Source organism: Helianthus annuus, chromosome 16 (genome assembly GCF_002127325.2).
Source record: "Helianthus annuus cultivar XRQ/B chromosome 16, HanXRQr2.0-SUNRISE, whole genome shotgun sequence".
In the NCBI taxonomy this organism is placed as follows: Eukaryota; Viridiplantae; Streptophyta; class Magnoliopsida; order Asterales; family Asteraceae; genus Helianthus; species Helianthus annuus.
In genome coordinates, this window is record NC_035448.2 from 126450714 (window position 1) to 126468103 (window position 17390).

Genomic DNA, 17390 nt, shown 5'->3' on the forward strand with positions numbered 1-17390 from the left:
ACAAAAATAAATTAAAAAAATAAAGGGGATAGTGGTTTTAAATGGTGAATTAAAGATGGATGACATGGTGCCTATGTGGAGGATCATGGTGGTCATGAGGGTCATGACCACACCCTATAGCCTAATGGAATTACACTTACATAAGACATTTCATTCCCTCAAATTCATTCCATCCACAACCTCTGTGTTTTTTTTTCCATTCTATTCTCTCACACCGTCCATCATCAACACTGCCAACCACCATCACCACCCGCCACTACCGTCGCCACCAACACCTGTCGCCGACCACCGCTACCCACCGCCGCCGCCAAAACTCGCCTTTGACAACCGCCACCCCGCGTCACCGCCACCCGCCACCACCACCGTCATCCTCTGCCACTGACCACCGACCACCGCTACCCACCGTCGCCGCCACCCACAAGCGGCGCCTCCACTGTTGCCGACACCCGACGCCAACGCTGACCACCTCCTGCCGCTGCCACCGCCACCCACCATCGTTGTCATCCTTTGCCACCAACCACCGCTGACCACCACCGCCGACAACAGCTACCACCCGCCACCACCAATTGCCACCGCTGCCCACACCACCATCGACACACCACCACCACAACCACCCCACCATCCATCGCGGATTTTAATCCTTCGTCTTTTCATGCCTACCAAACAACACAAGGTAATGATTCATTTTATTCGTTTGTCAATTCTATTATCTCGTGTATTCCAATCACGCATCTATTCTATTTCGCATACTTGTTTTATCAAAGAAAATAATAATAATAATTTTATCAAAAAAAATAAAATAAAAAATAAATAAATAAAAAATAACCACACACCCAACCTTCCAACAACCCCTCTCTGTTGTACCATCTAAACCCAGAAAACAAACCACTGAAACCTAGATTCAATTGTTGCCGAGGAAGGGTTTACAAAGATGCAGTGGGAAGCCGACGAGAAAGAAGTAAAAGCCGCCGGAGCTGAGCTTCTGCCCGACGGCCGAAGAGGTCTCCGCATTCATGGCTGGGAGATCGAGTCAACCAACCGTTCTTGTCTCACTTCTCTCAACCTCCAATCGTACTTTTTTCTCCTAATTTCATCCATCACTGTTGAGTTTGATGTTATCTTTAAAGCACTTTCATTTGATTTGGAATTGTTATGTTGGTTTAATACGTCAGTTATTAGGGGTTGTTTGTTGAACATATTTGTTGTTTAATTATGGGATTTATTAACTTATGATCATGCCTTGATGTCATAAAGAACATGTTTGTGAATCAAGAAATCGAAATGTATGATCCTGGTTACAAATAGCAATAAACAAGTGTGAAGGCTTAGAGTAAAAATGAGTCTAATTCTTTTAAATTTGTTGGTTAAGCCGAATACTTTCATCTGCATATACTTCAGAAAAGGGGCAAAATTGAGTGATTTGGTATTTTTATCTACCGTATGATATCTTTTCTTAATGTGGTTTGCAGATGGGAAGAAAAGCTTGAGACGTCTCACTTGCCAGAAATGATATTCGGTGACAGTACCTTGGTTCTTAAGCATATAAGCAGCGGAACCAAAATTCACTTTAATGCTTTTGATGCTTTAGTTGGCTGGAAAAACGAACCCCTGCCGCCAGTTGAAGTTCCCGCAGCCGCCCAGTGGAAATTTAGAAGGTTACCTATAACCTATCACATTAAGAAGCTGAATTATTTAATCTATTATATGAGTTTCTATCTCATTTTGAATTTTTAATATGTTTTGCAGCAAACCCTTTGAGCAAATTATTCTAGACTATGATTACACTTTCACCACGCCTTATTCTGGCAGTGAAACTGTTGAGGTAAATTTAAAGTTATTTTCTCCAGAGTAAAATGCCATTTTCGTCCCTAAGGTTATCCAGTTTTGCGACTTTCATCCAAGGGTTTGTAATTTGTTTTTCCGCGTCTGGATCTAAAAGGTTTGAAATCTTGCCATTTTCATCCGGCTCGTTTACTCCGTTCATTTTTCTCTGTTAAGTCAGGGGTATTTCTATCAGCGCCTTGAAGGTAGCTTCTCTCCTAACTGGATATACCCCCAACTTAACGGAGCAAAATGGATGGAGTTAATGAGCCGGATGAAAATGGCAAGATTTCAAACCTTTTGGATCCAGATGCGGAAAAAAAACCTTTGAACGAAAGTTGCAAAACTGGCCAAACTTCAGGGACGAAAATGGCATTTTACTCTTTTCTTCATCTCTATCTGTATCACTTGATGATTTTTTATGCTATTAATGATCAGACTAGCGGAGGAGTAGACTCTGAGGGAAACAATCGTTATAAATGGGAGGATTGTGAAGAACAAATTAATGTGGCTGCATTGACATCAAAAGAGCCTATTCTCTTCTATGATGAGGTTGGTTATACTTATAACTAAGTGATAAATATTGTATCTTCTGGCATCTTTCTCACTCTTGATAACCGAACTTTATGCTAATAGGTGGTTCTGTATGAAGATGAGTTGGCTGATAACGGTGTTTCACTTTTAACTGTGAAAGTGGTAAATTTCAAACTAACAATATAGTTTTTAGTTAATCTTTAACCTTTCTGCATCTTAACTGGATTTTTTTTTTTTTTTTTTTTTTTGTGGCTTGTAGAGAGTGATGCCTAGCTATTGGTTTCTTCTCTTACGCTTCTGGGTGGGTTTTTTTAGATAATGAACAAAATAGTTTATTTTTGTTTTTGGCTATTTACTTTGCATCTTTTTTGCAGCTAAGAGTTGATGGCGTTCTTATGAGATTAAGGGACACTCGTGTAGTTTGCAATTTCAGTGAGAATACAAAGCCTGTTATCCTTAGAGATGTCTCCTGGAGAGAAGCTACATTCAAGGCGCTGGCTTCCGTAAGCACTCTCTCTCTGTATATATATGTGTGTGTGTATATCAAACGAGCATTGTTAAGTTTATAAATAAACTGTGCAGAAAGGATATCCTTCTGATTCTGCCTCATATAATGATCCAAACGTCATCAGCCAAAGGCTTCCCGTCGTCTTGCATAAGACCCAGAAGCTGAAAGTCCCTGATAGTCTTTAAGGTACACTTTAACTCAGTAATATCAGGTTTCAGAAGATTCTGTAACTAAAATGACTTTTAAAAGAGGCATGTCTCTTCTCCGATTATTGCTTTTCAATAGCTGCTGTTTCAAAATGTTTATAATTATGTTGATGATATATTTTCAGTTGCCTTTTTATCTAATGTATGGATTGCATATTGAACACAACAAGATGAGAAGGCAAAGACGAGGCAGACTAAAAAAATCATATGTGTTGTTTGCATGGTCCTTCATATATGAAGTTAGTTGATTATTAATATATATTATTTATGTTATTGTTCTTAGTTTGGTCAGACTACAAAAATCACCAAATTTGAAGCTTGAAAGAAAAATCAAAATTTGAAACTGTTTGGCTCTACACGGAGCCGAAAATGAAACCCGAGTTTGATTTTAAAACTTGAATTCAGTTTGGTTTAAGTTGAATTCAGTTATACTTAAGTCAACAGAAAATCAGAAATGGTTTTCAACTAGAGAACAACTATGCTAAATTCTCAATTCAAGTCATGAACTTTAATTAATTGTTTGACAATCATTAAATGCATCTTATCACCCATTGTAAGGACCTTTTCGTGTTTGGTTGGTTGGGTCTTCATTCGGTTTTCCAGGTTGGATTCTAGCAACTATATGTAGGCTCACTTTCCCTTAGAATGAATGACATCCAATGCTTGAAAATATCTTAAATAAGTCTATTGAGTGCGCTAGGAATGTCTTATGGTGTTTCTACGTCAAGTATCTGCCACTGCCTTTCTGATACAAAACTGTGTGAAACAGCCGTAGAAGCTTGCTCAAGTAACTTTTGCGTCTGGTGATCGTTAGAGGCTAGCCCAACTGGTACCCTTTCCATTTTGAATGTCGCCAACAATTTCTTCTAGTAGGTTGCTAAAAGCTATTCGGTGCTTGTTTTGACTGAGAACCACTCTCGAAGCATATCACAAATGGCTCCTTGAAATTAGGTAGACTAAGCACATGCGTCTGCCACTGGCATAAGGGTGTAAGGAGTGATTAAACACTTGAGAGTGACAAACGAAAAAATCAACCAATCAGAGTGCGTCATGTCAATCAGTGAAAAGTGTTTAAACTTTGCTGAAAAGTGTTGGCAATGGTTAGACACTTGGTGAAGTGGTAAAGTTTTTTTTTTTAAAGAAAAAATGTGTGATTGGTTGAGATGGCATGGACCCCACCACACACCCCCTCTCTCTCCCCTTCCCTCCCTCTCCTTGATTCGGTATACCCTCACTGCACGGCATCATCTTCTTCGGCAAAATGGGTGTAGGCAATGGTTTACCTATTCGGCAAACCCCTTTACCGACTATGATTGCCTCACCGCACCATACCCCTAAATTCTATAGTCGTCAAAAAGCTGGTATGGGCTCAAGGGGAGTCTGCCAAAATTTCTGATTAAAGTGATGACACAAATCTGCCAAAAATGTATATGCTAAATAAACATGGTCTACTCTTGGGGTTTAAAGGCACCCCCGGGCTCTATTTGAATGAACCAAAACGGGTTGGTGAGAAATCACCCAAGACCTTTGTTTACCAGCTGCAGTCGTCGCAATCACCAACTAGCATCGTCACGACCGCAACCATCATCTTTCACGCTGGGTTCTGGGGAGAATTCGTGTCGGTTCTTAAAAGTGTTAAGGTGTGTGCTGCAAATTTTAAAAATATAGTATTGTGGTGTTTTCTAAAAATTTTATGAAGTCGACTGTAGTCCCCTATGGTTCGTGCTACTAGTACTAAAGATACGAGTTTTATTTAGTCGTGTCATGGTTTCATGAGTGGTATTGTAGAGAATTCGTGTTAGATTTTTAATAAAAAAATATAAAGTCGACTGGAGTTCGCCATGTTGTAAGTTTGGAATATGTTCAACAATGATGACAAAATCAAATTTGTTACAACTTTATTAGATACCAAGGTGCTGTTTGTTTTTTCTGTAGAAAAAGGTCTGCAGTCTGCGGACCACATCTGCAAGCATCTGCAGGAGAAGAGGTGGACCAAACGTCTGCAGTCTGCAAGGAGGAGATGGTTTGTTTTTTTTTTATATAAAACTTCTTCTAGGTTTAAAACACACACACAACACACAATATCTCTCTCTACTCTCTCTCTCTACTCTCTCTCTACAATCTGCACCACCGCCATCATCACCACCACCACCACCGCCACCACTTCACCACCGCCATCATCACCACCATCGTCACCACCTCCACCTTCACACCTCCACTTCTCCAGCGACCACCACTTCACCACCGCCACCACTTCACCAACGCCACCACCGTCACCACTACACCACAGCCACCACCGTCACCACTACACCACAGATCGATGATGATGATGATGCAGATCGATGATGATGAGGATGATGTAACAGATCGATGATGATGTAACAGATCGATGACGATTTGGGGATTTTGTTTCAGATCGATTTGGGGTGTTTTGTTTGCCATCGATTTAGGGTTTCGGAGGTGGAGGTCGATGGGTGTCGACGGAGGTGGGGGTTTCGGAGGTGGAGGTGGTGGCGGAGCAGGGGTGTCGGAGGTGGAGGTGGTGATGATGGTGTCGGAGCAGGGGTGTCGGAGGTGGAGGTGGTGGCGGAGTGGAGGTGGTGGCGGAGCAGTGGTGTCGGAGGTGCAGGTGGTGGCAAGAAGAGGTAAACGTCTGCGAGGAGAAGACTTGGGTCCATGTCTGCTCCAAGAAGAGGTCTCGCATACCTTTTTTAATGAAAGGTCTGCGAGAAAACAAACAAGCTACAGACATCAAACGTCTGCGCGCGTCTGCATCGCACAGACATAAGTGGCCAGAAGTACTTCTGGCCAAAAAAAACAAACAGAACCCAAGTCTTGTTATTACAAACAGTAAAGATCTAGTTGTAAGTTGATTAAAGATCTAGTTGTAAGTTGATATTTCTATTATAATATTATTACAGGAATCAGAAATATATAAATAAATAGTTAAAAACTGAAAAAAAAAAAAAAAAAAAACTAAAACCAGCCATTATTAACTTTTCCACTTGCTAAACACAACATAAATAAAACCTCGCTAAAGCTTGCTCAAAACAGTCTTTGCAAGCCTTGAAGAGTCAAATCAGTCATCAAGGGCCTGCATCACATAAAAAGTTCAGAACCAACTCTAAACTTAGAGAACATATCCAATTTTGCTAACAAGCCAATTGGTGTGTGTTTGAGTAGCGGAATTAAGTCACTTCGAACACCAAACAGATTAAAGAATCAAAGAGAGTATCAACGATTAGGAAAACCCTCAAACGAGACTGTAAAACTCAATAAGCGTGTTCAGTCTCACATTTCACTATTCTAAAAGGCGTGGCTAACATAAATTAATGCCGGTAAATCCTACAAACTAATTCATCTCTAACTTGGAGCTTTAACTGCTGTATAAAGAAAATCCTGCACCTTTGTAAGCGGTTTCTTTTCTCTTAACATGCTTATTAATGTGAACTCCACAAGTAACCTCATTTTGTTTGGTCGAAACTCGAAAATCGACATCTTAAAACCCACAATATCCACGAAAAGATCTCATTTCTACAGCACATCATGTATCTGGTATACTGTTAATATAAAATCTTTCTAAACATCAATCGCATTTTTACTCGCAGATGTTAAGAAGATCATAGCATTATAGAACCATAGATCGAATACCGTTGATAATTGTTATCAATGTCAACTATCATGATCAACATTTCAAGATTGCATATTTTCAAAACCAAAAAACCAAATCAAAATCGAACAATCACAACGACAAAACAAAACTAACCTTATCTCATCACATATCCTTCAAACTTCTTAACATCACCCATCTTCACCATTCCACCCTGCAATACACAAAACAAACCCCAACCCAATTCCTTATTATAAACAAAAAAACTAAATAACAACATATAAAATCTTAACATCTGAAACTACCATGAGACAACTTGCAAAATGCGTGCATGTTAACAGCAATATGTGACATCAAACGAGCTCCGGTGAACATCGGCAACAAAGATTGGGCACAACCCAATTCTCCCAGAGTCCTATAACATATAAAACAAAACATTGAACTTAAGTTAAATACTAAACGAAGAAGGTTAGTTGGGAAATTACCTAGGGTTGAAGACACGGCGAGAGGGAGTCTGGGAGGAGAAAGAGGCGGTAGACGACTAGACGGTGGCGGGGGAGGGTGGTTGTAGGGCGGAAGGATGATGGTCTTGTGGTGGAGATGAAGGTCCGGGAGAGTGAACCACGCCATGCCATTTTTATAAAGAAATGTTGAAACAGAGAAATTAGGTTTCTTCTCCCGATCTTGGAAACACGGTCGGCGAATAACAGGGTTTTAGGTTAGTAAACTACCATTTTGGTTCATGAGGTTTGATCCCTTTTACCACTTAATGTTGGTAATTTTAGTGTTATCAACGGATTTTGGTGATATTGGATTAACTTGTCGACCAAGTTAATCTTATTAAATATTAGACTAATTAGGAGATGCGGGAGTGCATGCTCGTTTTAATTTAATAAGGTTTAGTGTTTTATCGGTTTCTATTTCAATTAAATATAACATATATATATATATATAGGTAGAGGATCCTGTAAAAAGTGGGACTTTTGTGAGGAGTGTGAGAAATAATTTGGGAATGACAAGTGTCCTTTATCCTAATTAATTCAAAAGGGTATATTAGTAATTTGACATTTTTATCATTTAATTGATTTCCAAGAATAACTGCTAAAAAAAAAACTGCCGATGAGTTTTTTAAGGTTTGAATCGAATTTTGAATTAGGAGAAATTTTAGGAAACATTATACATCTGATTGTTTTATATTCTTCATCATCTTTTAATCGCAACATCTTTTAATCATACATTGTTCATGGCGTGGTGTTTTAAAAAACTGGAGACATTGACTATGATTCAAGTCATGGTGTTTTATCTAGAGACATTGTTCATGGCGTGGTGTTTTATCTATGACTTGAATCATAGATGTTTAAAACACCATGCCATGAACACTGTCTCCAGATAAAACACCATGACTTGAATTATAGTCATGGTGTTTTAAAATCTGGGAATGTTTTGTATTGATAAAACACCACGCCATGAACAATGTCTCCAGATAAAACACCATGACTTGAATCATAGATGTTTAAAACACCACGTCATGAACAATATCTCCAGATAAAACACCATGACTTGAATCATAGATGTTTAAAACAACACGCCATGAACAATGTCTCCAGATAAAACACCATGACTTGAATCATAGATGTTTAAAACACCACGTCATGAACAATGTCTCCAGATAAAACACCATGACTTGAATCATAGTCAATTTTATCTAGTTGTTTTAAACACCACGCCATGAATCTGATTACAGTTCTCTTTATGATAATGTATGACGAATATGTAACCAAAGACCTCCTACAATTAAGATGAATCATTAATTCCTATATTTAAGGAAAAAGGAGTGAATGTAGGAGTTTTTGGTCGTGTATGATATGGTTACCATATTTCAAACATTGAAAAAGACACTATTGCCCTTCAATTTTACATAAGGTCCCTCTAATTAAAACACAATTTACATTTTTATACCCTATTGATCTCAACCATTAGATCAAATATCCAATGGTTTAAAACACTTCTTACCCTTCTTACATTTTAGACACTTTTTACCATATCCCTACCCTATATATATATAGGGCTGTAAACGAACCGAACAAACACGAACAAGGCCTTGTTCGTGTTCGTTCGTTAAGGAAATAAATGTGTTCACGAACGGTTCATGAACACTTACCGAACGAGATTTTATGTTCGTGTTCGTTCATTAAGGAAATGAGCGTGTTCGCGAACGGTTCACGAACACAAACGAACACAAATAAATTTGGCAAAAGCGACAAAGGATAAAGATAGATGGCCCAGAGAGTAGCACTCGAAGTTGAATCCCTTATTGTGGAACGGAGGTCGATTGTATTCGTGGATGTAAATAATGAGAAATGAAAGGAAAATGATACATAAACAAGGTGAAAGTGGGTTTCCTAGTTTAATTTTAGGGAAATAAAATAAATAAAAGTTTAATAATATAAAAAAGTACAAATAAAATATAAGAAAGTACAAAGATTTTCAATTAAAACACAAACATACGAACATAAACGAACAGAAATCAACGAATGTTCACGAACACGTTCACGAACACCTTACCGAACGTTCACAAACACAATCGAACGAACGAGACCTCTGTGCATGTTCGTTCATTTAACTAATCGAACGAAATTTCTTGTTCATGTTCGTTCATTTATTAAACGAACGAACATAAACGAATTTCCCGCCGAACGGTTCACGAACTGTTCGCTGAACGTTTGGTTCGTTTACAACCCTATATATATATATATATATATATATATATATATATATATATATATATATATATATATATATTTGATGGGCCTGATAATACACATGTTATCAATTTTATGAGTTGGGCTTAAAATGATATATGTTTGTTTTATTGAAACCTTTGATAATGAGTGGGCCACTGATAAATCGATCCGTGGGTTTTGGGGTGTTCTGTTTCAAAACAAGAAATCCATAGGATTGGTGGGGGACGCACACTATCACAATTCACAAGGAAAAGAAAAAACGGTTTTCTTTGGTCGAATATTACGAACAGAAAGGGTACGGGATTTGGTCTTCTCATCAAAAATCAAATTCGTTCTTGACGACTCTTGGTTTGTCCGATCAAATCTTTGAGTGTACCATCAAATGTTTGATCTGAAAGTGTTTCACGATTCCAAGAGAATCTAAGTTGTTTCAGTTTTATACTGTCCCTATTCGGCTTTGCAAATCGTGTGAGTTCAAACAAAGATCAAACATTTATACATACAATCTCGATTTGCTGTTTTGATTACATCCAGATAAGATTTTGTTTGCGTTAAATGCAATCAACAATTAGAGTCGGGTCTCTGTTTTCAGTTTATTGTTTGATGGGGTGACGGTTCTGGGGTATAATCTGATCTGGTGTGTTTGATCAAACTGTTTGGTGTCCGACGGAATCGGATATTCGATTTGGAGGTGCAATAGCAACGGAAGAATCATGGGCTGTTTTGGTTATTAGCAACATGATTCGTGTTATCTCTGTTTGCATTTCGTTGAAGACGATCTCTGTTCGGTTCTATTCAACGAATTCGATGACTTCATTTGCCTACAAATCGTGATTCACGGAGTGGTTTATCAGTACAAATTTGTTTCTTTTAAATTGCAACTTACAATTGAATTTGGGTTATTGTGGATTTGCAACAGAAACAAGGAAGATTTGTATCGTGTTCTTGGGTCGCGATTGCGGTATCCAACCGAAAAGAACAAACTATTTGACTTCATGGAATTCTGAAATCAATAAGGCTACATGGTATGGGGTCCGTCCCCCATCCGTCTTGGACCGGCGACGGTCTGAACACCGTGCCGCCCCCCACGTCCCGTCGTCCTCGTTCGATTCTCGCCGTTTGCGACGTTCCAAAAAGTGGGGCCCAATTCCAGAAAGTTACCGTTATAGAAAAAAAAAATTCCATTTTTTACAAACAAACAAACGGTCATATTTATAAAATATATATATTTTCATTCCATTTTCACTTTCATTCACAAAATTAACCCCAAAATTTCATCTCTCTCTCACATAATTTTTATAAATCTTCTTCCACTTTTATAAACCTTTCACTCTTTCATGGATCCCTTCAACAATCCGAACAATCCGAACAACCCGAACAACCCGAACAATCCCAACAACCCGACCCAACCTAATGTTTTCTCGGTTCCGGGATATTATCTGACGCTAGAACCGAACCAATTCTCGCAATATTCATCAAATGCGTTTGCTTCATTCCAACACTCGCCAAACCAATTCGCTCAATTCTCCCAAAATCAAGCCCTTCAACAAATGATGATGCGGGGTGCTTATAATTTCCCACCCGTTCAACCTCAACCGATCCCCACACCACCCGTTCAACCTCAACCGATCCCGACGCAACCATTTCAACAATCCGAACCCGAAGACGATGTGGAGGTTGTTCCCGAAACCCAACCGCCTAAAGGAAAAGAAAAACGAAACAAAGGCAAGCAAGTGGTGGGTGATCAACCGTCCAAAGCGTAGGCAACTAAGTGGACACCAATCGAAGAAGAAGTCTTAGCCAAGGCTTTCATTAGCACGTCTGACCACCCGACAAAAGGTTCGTATTTTTTTTAATGTTTAAATTTTTTTTTAAAGATTAAATTTTTTTTCTTAGCCAAGCCTAAACAGTTTTTTTTTTTTTAAAGTTAATTTTTTTTTTGTTAACAGTTGCTTTTTTGGTTTATTAGTTTTAAAGTTTAATTTTTTTGTTTATTATTTTGTTAACAGTTTAATTTTTTTTGTTTATTATTTTGTTAACACTTTATATATTTTGTTTGTTTTTTATAGGTAATAACCAATCGGGTGAGGGGTTTTGGTCCAAGGTATTGGCGAAGTTCCTCGTCCTTATGGACCAAGGCCCGTATCGAGATATCGACTCGGTCTCCTCAAAGTGGCGGAAAATGAACTCGTCCATCAATAGGTTTTGCGAGGAATATAATAAATTATATATAAGTGACCGTCGTAGCGGGTGGAGCGACGACTATGTGTTCAAAAAAGCGTTGGACAAGTATAAGCAAAACAATGGTAATACCAATTTTCCTCATGTTCGCGCGTGAATGGTTGTAAAAGACGAACCAAAATGGGCGCCGATTCCCAACGAGGTGGCGATGGCGAAACGCCAAAAAACATCGGAAACGGGTAGTTTTAGCGCCGGTGGATCGGACGCGAGGTGTAACATAAACTTAAATGATGACGCCGACTTTGACGAAGAGGAGTACGCCGTACATGAACCGGAGCGTCCACCGGGCCGAGACAAATCAAAGAAGGAGCGGGCCAAGGGGAAAGAAAAGGAAAAGATGGACCCGAACATGGTTGAGTTTATGGAACACTTAAAAATGTACAACGACGTCTCGGCCCAAAAGACGAAAGCGAAGGAGCGGGCCGTCGAAGAAAAAAGTCGTGTAGCAGAAGAAAAGTTACGCGAGAAGGTCCGATTGTCGAATGAGAAAATCCGATTTTCTGATGAAAAAAATCGGCTCAAGGAATGGGAAATAATATCGATGAATGTCGAGGACGAACCCGAGCCGAAACGTTCGATGTTGAAAAAACTACAACACAGACATCATGAAAAACATCAAATTATTTAACTCTATGTTTTTTTATTAAGTCTTTGGTTTTTTTATTAAGTGTATGTTATTTTTTTAAGTTTATGTTTTTTTTTATGTTTATGTAATGTGGTTTTAATATTAATGAAAATATTTTGTTAGTATATTTGTTAAATGTTAAAAAAAAATAGAAGACTAAAAAAATAAAAAAAAACATAAAAAGTGGTGGAGGACTATGACTAGGACCATCCTATCATGCCCTAGTTTTGAAGGATGGACCATCTTTGAAAGGAATATGACGTGGCGCCTACGTGGCGGATCATCCTCTAAGGATGGTCCATCACCATATCAATAGAGATGTATCTGTGCTTTGTTGTCCAACTGTAACACTAAAACACAAACGCAATTTCTACAACAGAGAGGGTTTTGATTCGTTGTCCGATACGGTTTCGATAGAAGGATCGTATTCTTGCTCATGATTTACGGTGTCCAACTAAGACGAAAGTGAGTTTCCGATCTGATCGGTGGTTTCATTTATGGTGATTGGTTGTCTCGACTGTAGCAATAAAAAAAAAAAACTCAAATTATTTTGTTTGGGTGATTCCTCGACAGTAGGCAACCGACAAGAAACTAAGTAGGTTCGGTTTACTTTGTGTGATTACTGTTTCGAATCAGAAAATCGATAAGAGGAAGTTGTTAGACCAAGTACCATTGTCCGATAAGTGATATTGTTGACCACCGCAACAGTTCGCCGCCGGCCACCTGGCCCGGGTGGCATTCCTCGTCAAATCCGCAACCGGAACTTAGGTTCGGTTTACTTGGTTCAGTATTTGGGTTGATTCGGGTAGGTATAATCTGTATGGCGGTTTTCGAACGTAAAGAGGAGGAAAGGTTGTAGTAAACCTTTTGCACTCCTTCGATCTGATCCAATACTGACATATAACCAATAAAGAACTTCGTTTCTATGCGAACCGTATGGGGTGGGTCTTCAAGAAGCTTTCGTTGCAATTAACTTATCAAAATCTTGCTGGTCCAATGTTATCACCTGATGCATTTAACTTAATTTCTGTTTGTACCAACTCCATGAATAATTTTGGCTTTGAAGCAATGCTTAGATTAATAGCCTATCTATATTTGACCAAGGAAAAGAAAAGAAGTCAAGTGTCATATGTATCTGATGACGGGGGTAACCCGAGACCAAATAAAATGACCAAGTATGTAAACACCTAAAATGTTAAAAGGTTCAACGCTTGAAAAAGCTGAGGAGATGGAGTAAAGTAACACGGGAATAGTGAACAAGTCACATCCCCAAACAGTCTCACCAACCACAGCCGTAAAAGCAATGCAGGTCCACAGAATACACGCTATTATCCGGGGGTCAAAAGGCTTCAACCCCCGAAAGGGTAAGCCCCTCACTGCAAGCTGGTTCACTAGTCAAATGAATACTCCTTTGGGACATGTCTTTGCTTATATAATGACACTTCATTCATTAACAAAGACATCTCGGATCAGATTTGTTCTCTCAAACTCTGGTCCTTCACATCGTACATTCACTTCATTCAAAGTGTCCCTCATTCACATTGACATTACTCTTATTCTTTCTGTTCCTCAATCCTTTTCTGGATGATATTTAAGAATTGGATCTTCAAACAAGAAACATAAACTAGTGAACCTCCTTCCACGTCTTGCAAACGTGGGGGGACCCCACGACCTGCGTTAGGTAAGGTTAAACCCTTTAACCCTTCTGCCTAACCACCCTTGCTACTATCCTCGGTCTATATTTTGTTGTCTCAACAAGTTGGCGCCCACCGTGGGGCTACGCCGCTATTTCTCCTCAAAAAGACCTAGTAGTGTAGCTCTTCTCTCTCAAAGTTGTCATGTCTGAAAGTGGACCCCCAGGTGAAGTGAACCAGATACCAAACACTTCAACTCCGGGCAGTAGTCAAGCCCATGTGGCTATCCCAACTTCTTTTTCAACTCCGGGGAGCACACCCGAGTTTCTTACCTTTAACACTCCAACTCCTTCTAGATCTGGAGTTCCTTCCCCTAACGTCGGTATCACAGATACCCCCACACGTATTGAACTCACCCCCGAGGGAGTTGCTAATAATTTTATTGAGTTGAGGACCCTCCTCAACCAGTATGTGAACAAGGAAAAAGACAAGGGAGTGAGGATTCGTCTAGACTACGACGAACCTGAACCAACACTGTCTCCCAGACCTCCCATTCCACCTTTTGCAACCAGGAACGAGGAACGAGGCTGGCCCCAGTAACCCTTCAAACCCCGTTCCATATTTATCCACCATGACAAATCCTACAGCATATCCCCTCTTTTCATCCCAACCAGTTACAAGTGGTGCTCCTCTGGGCCATGAGCTGACTTTGGATCAGCTCCTACATTCCCCAGTATCAAGCTTTCCAGCTTCAACCTCCACTTCTTGGGAACAAGCCCTGTGAGTGCTTCCATTGGCACAGAGTGCGGTAATGAGCACCCCCCTTGGAGTTAGCTGTCCGATCACGTCCGGAGGCCTCCAAGGCTTCAACCCTGTGTCCCAGATGATGACCCAGATGATGGCCGGTTTCCCATGGCAACACTTCATCAATCAAGTGCTAGCCACTCAAGGGAACAACAATGGCAATAATAATATGGGTACAAGGGTCGAAGAAGACTTGGCTAAACCCTACAAGCCGAGTAACCTTTCATGCTTCTCACAGCAAATAGCCGATTATGATTTTCAAACAAAGATCAAGATGCCATCCCACATCAGAACGTACGATGGGTCTGAAGACCCAGAAGATCATCTTCAGATCTTTACCGGTGCAGCAAGGATAGAAAAATGGTCAAACGCTGAATGTTGTTTAATGTTCATGCAAACCCTTATCGGATCTGCCAGGATCTAGTTCAACGATTTACCTGCTCGAAGCATTTGAAGCTTTGACGACCTTAGCAAGGGTTTTTTGGCCAACTTCTCCCAGCAAAGACGATATGTCAAAGATGCAACCGTTATTTTTCAAATAAAACAGCGAGACAATGAAAGTCTTCGTGAGTTTATTGAACGATACAAGAAGGAAGGTCTTACCTACGTAGGGGCAGATGAAAAAATGAGGGTAGCCGGTTTCATGAACGCTATCACCTCAAAATACCTCACAAGAGATTTCAACAAGTCCCTGCCTAAGACCTTGGAGGAGGCCCTTGAAAGAGCAGAAGCCCACATTCAGGGAGAGGAAGCAATTGACATCAAGGAACAGAGGAAAAGAGGGTCTAGCTGGCGAAGTAATAGCCCAGTCAGAAAAAGAGGGAATTACAACTCCTATGACAGACGGCAAAAGGGTTCAGACCATCGAAGGTCTGAAGGCCGGAACCCTCCAACCAGGGAAAAAGGCATGAGTTTCACACCCCTCACAAAGACCCCTCAAGAAATCCTGGCAACCGAAGAAGTCAAACAGAACTTTAGACCTCCCAGGCCTCTCCCTAAAAGTAGAAAAAATGAGAACTCCACGCAGTTCTGCGAATTTCATGAAGAAAAGGGTCATCACACCAATGATTGCTTCCAACTGAAGAAAAGAATTGAAGAGGCTGTTAAGTCAGGTGAACTCGCCCATTTAGTAAAAGGGGTTCGAGACAAGATGGCTGAAGGCAAGGGAAAGGAAGTCAATATGGTAAACTCTGATGAAAAGGTTCCTCATAAGAGGCAGCGGTTGGAAGCTTGAGAGCTTCAATGTGTTTGCTTTCCCCCAACTGAAAAAGGGCCCCTTTCAAGCCCTCTCGTCGTAGAAGCTACCATTGGAACGTTGGAAACACATAGGGCATACATAGACACTGGGGCAGCCACTGAGATCATGTTCGAGAAATTTTTCAACGGCTTAAGCAATGAAGAACGTTCAGGGCTTCAACCTTTTGGAACCTCCATAAAAGGTATCGCCGATATACCCCTCAAGCCTTTAGGGCAACTGACACTAGATGTTTGCTTCAGTGAAGGTCAGAAGAAAAGAATCCAGCCACTTACCTTCGTAGTCCTCAACATACCTTCGAACTATGATGTAATCATAGGAAGGCCAGGGCAATGTGCCTTCTTTATGGCAGTGTCCGTTGGGCATGGCACGGCAAAATTCCCAACCGAAAGGGGGGTAGCAACCCTTCAACCCTCTCAAGAGGCCTACATGATCGAAGGTGAAAGTCCCAGAAGTGAAGAAGACAAGAAAAGGCTTATCATAAACCCTGAGTACCCTGAACAAAGAATAAGGGTCAACCCAAACCTTTCACAAGAAACTCTCTCCTATTTGGAAAAGTTGTTGACACATTATAGCGATGTCTTCGCTTGGTGTCCGGAAGATATGACAGGAATCCCTCGAAGCATTGCTGAACATGAGTTGAGGATACCTCCTGATGTCAAACCTGTTGTACAAAAGAAAAGAAGCTTAGCACCAGAAAGAAGCCTGGCTGCTTGTCAAGAGATTGAGAAGCTCGTCTCAGCTGGCATTCTCCGAGAAGTCAAGTACCAATCATGGGTTGCAAACCCGGTCATGGTAAAAAAACCTGATAACTCCTGGAGAATGTGCATAGACTTCAAGGATCTCAACAAAGCTTGTCCTAAGGACTGCTACCCACTACCAGAAATTGACCTCAAGGTTGACTCGCTTACCGGTTACCCTTTCAAATGCTTTCTTGATGCTTACAAAGGGTATCACCAAATACTCATGAAAGAAGAAGATGAAGAAAAGACGGCATTCCACACTGATAAAGGAATCTTCTGTTACAAGAAGATGCCTTTTGGGCTAAAGAATGCCGGAGCAACCTACCAATGTCTGGTGGACAAAGCTTTTGCAAGCCAAATTGGCAAAAACATGGAAGCCTATGTTGATGACTTGGTAATCAAAGGCAAGACGGAGAATCAAATGCTTGACGACATCCAAGAAACTTTCAAAAATCTCAGAAAGGTTAACATGAAACTTAACCCTGAAAAGTGCTCGTTTGGGTTCGAAGAAGGAAAATTCCTGGGTCACATTGTCGGAAAACAAAGCATCAAAGCCAACCCAAATAAAGTAAAGGTTGTCCTTGAAGCCAAGCCACCAAAAACCAAAAAAGAGGTTGAAAGCTTAAACGGGAAACTCACTGCCCTGAAGCGTTTCACTTCCAAGC

General features: G+C 40.3%; 2 protein-coding genes and 1 long non-coding RNA gene across 4 annotated transcripts; 2 read left to right on the forward strand and 1 right to left on the reverse strand.

Annotated features, from left to right (window-relative positions):
• The first annotated feature begins 837 nt into the window (after positions 1-837).
• On the forward strand, positions 838-3351 carry LOC110936346 (TIP41-like protein). Of its 2 annotated transcripts, XM_022178716.2 has the most exons (9): positions 840-1071; positions 1470-1655; positions 1747-1822; positions 2260-2373; positions 2458-2517; positions 2615-2656; positions 2730-2858; positions 2938-3049; positions 3195-3351. In XM_022178716.2, exons 1-8 carry the CDS (start codon positions 932-934, stop codon positions 3046-3048), a joined length of 858 nt encoding a protein of 285 aa, XP_022034408.1. In that variant the 5' UTR covers positions 840-931; the 3' UTR covers position 3049; positions 3195-3351. The 2 variants fall into 2 exon arrangements, with proteins under 2 accessions (XP_022034409.1, XP_022034408.1); XM_022178717.2 differs by lacking the exon at positions 2615-2656 and having other exon boundaries at positions 838-1071; positions 2938-3351.
• Positions 3352-5951: 2600 nt separating this feature from the next.
• Positions 5952-7401, reverse strand: LOC110936345. The gene is made up of 4 exons (XR_002589925.2): positions 7165-7401; positions 6985-7094; positions 6836-6893; positions 5952-6163 (listed from the first exon to the last, which is right to left on the reverse strand). It is a non-coding gene; the product is annotated as an uncharacterized LOC110936345 (long non-coding RNA).
• A 3572-nt stretch (positions 7402-10973) lies between these two features.
• On the forward strand, positions 10974-12292 carry LOC110933348. Its single transcript, XM_035985499.1, has 3 exons — positions 10974-11148; positions 11493-11729; positions 11916-12292. Exons 1-3 carry the CDS (start codon positions 10974-10976, stop codon positions 12290-12292), a joined length of 789 nt encoding a protein of 262 aa, XP_035841392.1.
• The last annotated feature ends 5098 nt before the right edge of the window (positions 12293-17390 follow it).

What these genes read in the sequence shown, in the direction of transcription:
- LOC110936346 (XM_022178716.2), top strand. Translation starts at nt 932, where the DNA reads ATGCAGTGGGAAGCCGACGAGAAAGAAGTAAAAGCCGCCGGAGCTGAG. An exon ending in ACTTCTCTCAACCTCCAATC is followed by an intron (nt 1,072 to 1,469) that starts GTACTTTTTTCT and finishes TGTGGTTTGCAG; the next exon opens with ATGGGAAGAAAAGCTTGAGA. An exon ending in CTATTCTCTTCTATGATGAG is followed by an intron (nt 2,374 to 2,457) that starts GTTGGTTATACT and finishes TTATGCTAATAG; the next exon opens with GTGGTTCTGTATGAAGATGA.
- LOC110933348 (XM_035985499.1), top strand. Translation starts at nt 10,974, where the DNA reads ATGATGATGCGGGGTGCTTATAATTTCCCACCCGTTCAACCTCAACCG. An exon ending in AAAAGAAAAACGAAACAAAG is followed by an intron (nt 11,149 to 11,492) that starts GCAAGCAAGTGG and finishes TGTTTTTTATAG; the next exon opens with GTAATAACCAATCGGGTGAG. An exon ending in CAAGTATAAGCAAAACAATG is followed by an intron (nt 11,730 to 11,915) that starts GTAATACCAATT and finishes ACTTTGACGAAG; the next exon opens with AGGAGTACGCCGTACATGAA.